Source organism: Benincasa hispida, chromosome 1 (assembly GCF_009727055.1).
Source record: "Benincasa hispida cultivar B227 chromosome 1, ASM972705v1, whole genome shotgun sequence".
NCBI lineage: Eukaryota > Viridiplantae > Streptophyta > Magnoliopsida > Cucurbitales > Cucurbitaceae > Benincasa > Benincasa hispida.
In genome coordinates, this window is record NC_052349.1 from 40224216 (window position 1) to 40232878 (window position 8663).

General features: G+C 32.8%; 1 protein-coding gene across 1 annotated transcript; it reads left to right on the forward strand.

Moving 5' to 3' along the window:
- The first annotated feature begins 2393 nt into the window (after nucleotides 1–2393).
- On the forward strand, nucleotides 2394–5548 carry LOC120081484 (chalcone synthase 2). Its single transcript, XM_039036415.1, has 3 exons — nucleotides 2394–2663; nucleotides 3417–4174; nucleotides 4956–5548. The coding sequence occupies exons 1-3, from the start codon at nucleotides 2483–2485 to the stop codon at nucleotides 5217–5219; spliced, it is 1203 nt and encodes a 400-aa protein (XP_038892343.1). The 5' UTR covers nucleotides 2394–2482; the 3' UTR covers nucleotides 5220–5548.
- Nucleotides 5549–8663: the final 3115 nt, after the last annotated feature.

Below are 8663 nucleotides of genomic sequence, written 5' to 3' on the forward strand. Positions count from 1 at the left end.
TTACCATTTAAACATTCAATCAAAGTAAACAAAATTTAAAATTATTCCTCAAAATTGGAATAATTTGAGCTCCATTAGATAACCATTTAGTTTTTTTTTTTGTTTCTAAAAAATTTAGCCTATTTTCTTTCCATTTTTTTTATCATAATTTACATATTTCTTAAGTACAAGAGTTATAATATTAGGCAAATTTCAAAAATAAAAACAAGCTCTTTGAAAGCTAATTTTTTTAGTTTTCAAAATTTTGCTAGATTTTTTATACCATTGATAAAAAGTAGATAACAAGAAGAAGTATTTAAAGACGTAATGTTGAAAAATAAAAAATAAAAATAAAATGATTATCTAAGAACACCTTAACTAAAATAATTTTTTCTTCAACTCTCTTAATTTGAAATGGAGGGTAAAAGATAAAAAAGGCCACAGAAAACCTGAAACATTTAATACCGATATAGAACGGTATTTTCTACCCCTTTTATTTCCTCTCATAACATTATTTTGTTAAGTACAACAGAGATTGTGGATGCAAATGCAATCTGCTTTGTTCGTATTTTTTTTAACTCATTCCCTTAGCCAATAAAATGTGAGATGTTTTACTGCTAAAGCTGACTTTTAATGCAGTTTTTCTCTGTTGAATGTTTTAAATTTTTTAAAACTTAAAATATACCTCAAAATTTCTTAAAGTTTAATAAAAAAAAAAAAAATAAAATAGAAGTCGATATATCTCAAATTAAATCGAAAAAGAGAGAAGATTGAATGAAAATAGTGGTTGTCGACGTTAGCTCCGATTGGGGGTAGGCACGGCGTCAGCTCCTGTTACATCTAGCAGCAGGCGATGGCCTCAGCTTCATAAAGCACCAACTCCGGTCAGATCTACGGCATTGCAACACCGGCAGCAGGAGGCAACAGATCAAATGTATTGGGCATGAAGCCCCGGCAGCAACGGTTTGAGCTTTGTGAATCACCGACGGTGGCAGTGACGTGAAGCACCAGCGCTAGGGGCGTGGCTTCTCGGCGACAGTAGATGATAACATATGGAGTTGGAACTTAAGGTTAAATTACCCTATCAAGACGTCGGGAAAAGTTGGTTCTCCCGACGGTAATATAAACTACCATTGAGATAACCTTAAAAAAATAATATCAATTTTTTAACTTCCACCGATTCCTCTCTGCCGTCGAGATAAGTAATTTCTCCCGACGTCTAGACGATAGCGTTGGGAAAGGTCTAAAAAAAATTTTCCACAATTTTTTATACTGACGGTCTAAAATTACCGTTGGGAATACCTATTTTTCCAACACAATTTAAACTACCGTCGAAAAAACCCATTTTTCCCTATGCCATAAAAAAAAAAGGGTTTTCTTGATGATCTTTTTTTTGGCATCGAAAATAATCTAATTTCTTATAGTGATCAGTAGGTGCACCAAGATATTTTAACTAAGTTGACACATCCCTAGCACTCTCATCATACTCCAAATCCAACTTTTTCATTCTCCATAAATATCGTACTTTCATATGTTGAAAAATCAGAAAACTCTAATTTCATGATTATTCTAAAAGAACTCTACACAATAATCAAGATATATGATTTAAACATAGATGAAAAGTAAAAAATCGATAAGTTATTGAATTACCTAGAACCTAGATCTTAATACGGAAGAAGATGTGATTTGTGACCTTCAAATCAAAATAGGAGGCTAAAGAAACATAGTATGTTCGTGATCCCAAATTCTCTATCATTCCCTACAACCAAGGGTTAGTTTCTACTTTATAAGGAGAGTTAGGGACCCATCCTTCTTTAAACCATAAACTTATCTTGGTTTTTTTCCCTAGACATATATTGAAATCGTACTATAACTTTGTCCAGAACCACAACGGTTTCAAGGAAAATTTTGTTAGCATTCTTCGAATAGAACCATACATTTTATTTTTCATATTTGAAATATAGAGCTTTTACATCATAAATTACCTGAAAGTGAAAGTATAGCATCAAAATAATATATATAATATATCTTCTGTTGGATAATATTTCTTGTTTTTATTCTCTGTAATGTAAAAATAGAAAGAAATATTGTTAGTTGATGTGAAATCTTCAGTTTTCTGCTCAAATTTAACATAGAATTATTTAATAACTTTGTCTATATTCTCTGAATGATCAATGGATAGTAACCCGAGTTAGAAGATGAAGTAAATAAGATTTAAATTAGGGTTTAGGTATGTATGTGGGGAATTAAAGTTTTAATGAAAAAAGGAAAACTGTGGAAGAGAGAACACGTGGCAAAACATGGTCCGTTGTTGGGAAAAAGGAAACCCTAGTCCGACGTGGCAGCACAAGAGTCCGTATATCTAACCTACCCTCCCTCCTTTTAAATGTAACTTTACTTGTACTCCAATGCATATCAAACGCTTCTCGCTCTTCTCTACTTGTGTGTGTGTGTTCTTTTTCCGTTTTGCATTATTAATTAATTAAAACTTCCTTTAATTTTGATGGCCTCCGTCGTGGCTGAAATCCGCAAGGCTCAAAGAGCCGATGGCCCTGCCACGGTGTTGGCGATCGGCACCGCCACACCGCCGCACAGCGTTCTGCAGTCGGATTATCCCGACTACTACTTTCGTATTACTAATTCTGAACATATGACTCACTTGAAGGAGAAGTTCACTCGAATGTGTATGTTTATTACAAATTTTTAAAATGTCTTTTTTCCTACTTAATGTTTTTTTTTTTAAAAAAAATTTGGTTGTTGAATTTTTAGAATGAGCACATGAGTTTCTATATATATATATATTAAGAAAGATATCATGTTATACTCTCTTTTCTGATTAGAAAATAGATCACCTTCTAAAGTTAACCGTGCAATAGTTATGCCAATTGAATTATGCTTATTTTGAAATTAAATGACTTATTTGTTAGTAATACATTCTTTTCTCTTACTCTTGTTTAAACTAAGATAAAAGAATTTGAGAATAGTTGTGTTTTGTTTATATTTTTTATTGGGAGATTTTCAAGAAGAGAAAAATAAATGAAACTATTTATACAAGTAAAATTTAATTTTCTTTGATAAAAGTTTAGAGGCTGATAGAGATTGATAGAAATCTATAAGTGATATTATGTGATAGACATCGATAGAAGTCTATCATTGATACTATGTGATAGACATTATCAGTATTTTTTTTACAAATTTATTGTGGATTAAAACGTTGAATGACTTATATTGGTTAAAGAAAGTTGGCCTTTCGATTAAAAAGAAATAATAAATTAGTTGCTATTATTTTAAAAGTTGACATTTAGTTGAAATTTGAGAAATTCCTCATAAATTTGGGCTATAAATTCGTCCTAGAAATTAAAATTCAAAATTTTGTGTAATTGAATTTTTGGAACCTAGTAGAACTCACTATCATGACCACTACGACACATCGGTAGGTGAAAAGTCGATGATCAGAAAGCGACACATGTATCTGACGGAGGAGATACTTCGGGAGAATCCGAATATGTGCGCGTATATGGCACCTTCTCTAGACGCGCGTCAGGACATAGTGGTGGTAGAAGTGCCGAAACTGGGCAAAGATGCCGCTGCAAAAGCCATCAAAGAGTGGGGCCAACCCAAATCCAAAATCACGCATCTCATCTTCTGCACCACCTCCGGCGTCGACATGCCCGGCGCTGACTATCAGCTTCTCAAGCTCCTCGGCCTCCGCCCCTCCGTCAAACGCTACATGATGTACCAGCAAGGCTGCTTCGCGGGCGCCACCGTGCTCCGCCTTGCCAAGGATTTAGCCGAGAATAACAGAGGAGCCAGAGTGTTGGTAGTCTGCTCGGAGATCACCGCCGTCACGTTCCGTGGGCCGTCGGAGACTCACTTGGACTCGATGGTGGGGCAGGCATTGTTTGGAGATGGTGCAGCGGCGGTGATAATCGGATCGGACCCGGATGTGACAGTGGAGCGGCCGTTGTACGAGTTGGTATGGACCGGAGCGACGGTGGTGCCGGACTCAGAGGGTGCGATCGACGGGCACTTGAGGGAAGTGGGGCTGACCTTCCATTTGCTTAAAGATGTGCCTGGCCTTATCTCTAAGAACATTGAGAAAAGCCTTAAAGAAGCCTTTACACCTCTTGGAATTAGCGACTGGAATTCCATTTTCTGGATCGCTCATCCAGGTGGCCCTGCTATTCTCGACCAGGTAATTATTTCTTATACCTCATTTTACTCTTATTTCTCTTAATTTAAATTTTATATATAAAATATTAGTTTAAATTATAAAATTATTATTTTGAGGGAAAAAAAATACGTCTTGGATATAGATTTTGGTCTAATTTTCAGTAATATGTTCACATTTTCTTATTTGCTAAATTGTTTGATTATGATTATGGTGGGACTACTCTAAGCTACGATCTAGGGTTAGGGTTTTGATCATTATTCTCAATTATGTTATTTTATGTTTGTGACTAAAGGAAAAAAAGACTATTAAAATTTTATTTTGATCCGTTTTTAGTCATTTAAGATTCTCATACTTTTATACAAACACAATGTGTTTGTGTACTCGCAACTTTCCGTTATTTAAATTCTCAAAATAAAAATATATTTTTAAAATTACTTTATTTTAGTTTTCAAAATTTAATTTAAACATCAGAAAATATTTATAAAACGTATACTACACAATTCAAAAATCACAAATTGAAGTAATGTATATAATGTTTAAATTTAAAAAATTCAAAAGATAAATAAATTGTTATTAAATGAGGTTCTAATTCTTTAGTTTTTTTTTATGAGTTTGTCTAATATTATTCAAGCGATTTTGAAGGAGAGATCAAATTAAGGGAAAATACCTCTTTTGTCCGTGAGTTTTGAACCTAAACACACCTATTCTTCAAAACTCAAGGATCAAAAAAAATTTCGCTAAAATTAACCAGAGATTGAAATGTTAACATATTATTTATCGATACATTCATATTTTGAATTAGGTGGAAGGAAAATTAGGTTTAAAGGAAGAGAAGATGAGAGCAACTCGAGAGGTTCTAAGCGAGTACGGTAACATGTCGAGTGCATGCGTGTTGTTTATAATGGATCAAATGAGGAAGAACTCTGTGGAGGAAGGAAATTCAACAACTGGAGAAGGGCTTGAATGGGGAGTTCTGTTCGGGTTCGGGCCAGGGCTAACGGTGGAGACCGTGGTGCTACATAGCATCGACATAAAGGAAACCACCTTGGAAGTTGCCTCTCATTAACACTACTATGTTGTTGCATCATGCTGAAGTTGCTGTAGTCATAAATGAAAAGCAATATAATGATGAAGATGTTCATGGAGATGGAGCTTGAATTGTTTGGTTTGGTTGTTGGCAGTAAATGAAAGTAGGAGTTTGTGGTTAGTCGATTATAAATTGAAGGTAAAAGGGTAAGAAAAGTAAAAAAGACAATTGCAAGATCAAAACTTTTTATGTCCTATTGTAGTAGATGGCTAGTAAGTGTATTTCCATTGCTCCTTTTATCCGTTTATTCATAAATAGTTAACCCTAAAAGTTTATATTGAAATATTATGTTGTACTAGTTTTCGACTTATTGAATTTTAAATTGTTTTAGTAACTGATATTATTCCATATCTATCATCTAAGAAAAATAAAGCCTATTTCATATTATTTTCTATTAATTTGAATATATCAAATAAGGATGGATTAAAATAAATTTTCATTTCATCCTATTTAAAATCAACTCAAAATCATATAAATAAATTATAATTTTAAAAATTCTAGAGTAAATATCAATTTATACCCTAAATTTTAGGGATTGTACAAATAAAAACTTGAACTAATAATTGTATCAATTTTGAACCTTGAACTTTCATTTATAAACATTAATGGATTCATTTAGAAATGTTTTTATACTTAATTGATACAATTATAAGTTTCACACGAACTAAAACTATTCAAATGAAATGTGATGGAGGATGTAAACTAATACATTTACAAAGTCTTAAAGTTTAAATTTATACAATTATTAGTTTAGAGTTTAAATTAATACAACCTCGAGTATAGATTGATATATATATAAAATTCTAATTTAAAATAAAACAAAGTTGTAATATAAGTTATAAGTAATACAAAATATAGAAAAAAAAAAACTACTAGTTATATTACAAAAAATCATTAGTTCTAGTTTTTTTTTTTTTTTTTTTTTTTTTTTTTTTTTTAAAGAATATGTTATTTAAAATTTTTACGAATTCAACAAAAATAATGTTGCAATAAAACAAAACCAACCAATATTACATAAATATCCCCAACAATCAAAATTGAGTGTGCTTACATTTTGACTCATTCAATTTTTTGCTTTGAGGAGAGAGAAGTTCTCTCACCCAATAGATTCTAAGAAACGACAAAAATTAAACTCTATTTATTTAAATAGTTTGCAAATGGATGTTTTATAAAAGTATTATAGTTTGGAAAACTATTTAGTGAATTAGGGTAGTTTGGAAAGTATTTAGTGTTGGATGGACACCATTACGCAGCGGAAGAAAAATCATGATCCATAAGCATTCTAATTCATTAATTTTGGTTGAAAAGAAACGTGCTAAAAATAGAGTATAATGGGTTTCATGAACATACACTAGAAGAAATTTAGGCTTTAATGTCGGTTTTAAACCGACATTAAAGGTTAAAGATAGTGTTATTAAAGCCTTTTAATGTCGGTTGTCTTAATATCGGTTTTAAACCAACATTAAAGGGCTTTAATAACACAGCCTTCAATGTCGGTTGCAACCGACATAAAAGATCTTCAATGTCAGTTGCAACAGACATAAAAGGTCTTCAATGTCGGTTGCAACCGACATTAAAGAAAATTTCCAAACGAGCATCTTTGATATAACGGAGAAACACCAGGTAACATCCTAATTTAGGGAAAAGGTATCTACATGGTTCAGCCTAATGGTATGACATAATATAAAGAGGACTTAATACACTTGCTTAACTTGTCACTGCTCATACTCACCTTCTTTGCATCTTTTTCTTGTTGCAGTCTCTCTTCTTCGCTCTGAAAACATTAAAACGTTTAGAAAATGGAAAGCTATTTCTTCGTTACATGTCAAAAAAATTCTTCAAATCCATAAACATCATTAAAACTGAACTTTATTTGTAAGCAAACCTTTTGGGTTATGGGATAAAGAAACAGCACTGCCAGTACAGGCTTAGGCACCATGTTCAAGAGTTCATCATCCAAGCCATAAACATCAGTGCATTCTGCTTCATCTTCAGGAAGACCGAGACCCCAAAGGAACTTTACAATAACAAAACAGAAGTTAGTAAAACATTGAAGGTAATATGGAAATTCTTGCAACCAAAAAAAGATGTAATGTTATCATCTTCTATGAACGAAGAAAGGAAACTTGATAATGCTATCATCTGCTAAAATCATGCAGCAATTGGTTATATATATATATATGTATGTATGTATGTATATTTGGTAGCAAAACATATTTCAATGGAAGGAAAAGAAAACGATCACTGCAAAAGTAGCCCAAACGATCACTGAAAACGATCACCATCCTTATCAAGATAAACCAAGAAAAAGTCCAAATTAGTCACAAAAAAAAAAAATCATAAATTCGTATCCAAAGGACCAAATCAAATTGACAACACAAAATAACAAATAAACTCTATCTCTTCTTCCATATTTCGTTCTCACTTCAAGAGCATGCTGCTCACTCAAACAAAACAGCAATTTCCAATGTTCCATTTCTAGAAAGAGAACAGTAATGCCAGTAAAAACATGAAAAAAGAAAACGACCAGAAAGCTTCTGCATAATTCCACAACCAAGAAACAAAACATTATTTGAAGGGAAGGAAAAGAAAACGATCACTGCAAAACTAGCCCTGATCCCAATAGCATGGGCACGCCATCTTTATCAAGATAAATTAAGAAAAACTCTCAATTAGTCAAAAATCTGATATTAGATCCACAACGAAATGAAACAGGCCTCCCTTTCAGCGAGCGGCAAGGCGATGAAAGTCGAGCAGGAACGGCGATGGGAGGGAGGAGGTGACTGATGGGGAAAATAGGGTTTAGAAAAGAAATGAAAAAAAAATGGGGGAGCAGGAATCAATGTCGGTTTAAAACCGACATTAAAGATCTGCTTTTTAAAAAAAAAACCAAAACCGACATTATACATCCGGTTTCACTTTTTCCTACTGATATTAAAACCCAAAATTCTTGTAGTGATACCTTAGTCGAACCAACGAAATCTCCATTTCCAACTGCAAAATTCTCTAAATCCTTATGTAGACCACCACAATATTTTCACTACTATCCTCTTGGTGCTCTAGATTGAATTGTGGGACTCAAAATAAGTTGGAATCAAAGGGAATATGAAGAAAGCTCACTGAACAGAACCCATTGAACTTCTTCATCCGAATTTTTCAGCAAAAATTCAGTCGGTTCTCTTTGATTTTTCACTCCAATTTCTTCAATATATTGTAGACTATCGTGCAAAGAGATGTGCTGCATGGGATGCAGCTCATACTTGGAGTAGAGCAAAGGAGAAGGTGGGTTCCAAGTAAGCTAGTTGAAGATGAAAAACCAATTTTTTCAAGTTTGTGTAATTTTCAATTTCCAAAAATCCATTTTGATTTTAAAATCATATTTTATTTCTAAAATTAAAATTTATTAATTTTACAAATTAATTT

Excerpts from the sequence above, each read along its gene's own strand:
- LOC120081484 (XM_039036415.1), top strand. The coding sequence starts at position 2,483 with ATGGCCTCCGTCGTGGCTGAAATCCGCAAGGCTCAAAGAGCCGATGGC. Across the intron at positions 2,664-3,416 it reads GGAGAAGTTCACTCGAATGT|GTGAAAAGTCGATGATCAGA; the intron begins GTATGTTTATTA and ends ACACATCGGTAG. Across the intron at positions 4,175-4,955 it reads GCCCTGCTATTCTCGACCAG|GTGGAAGGAAAATTAGGTTT; the intron begins GTAATTATTTCT and ends ATTTTGAATTAG.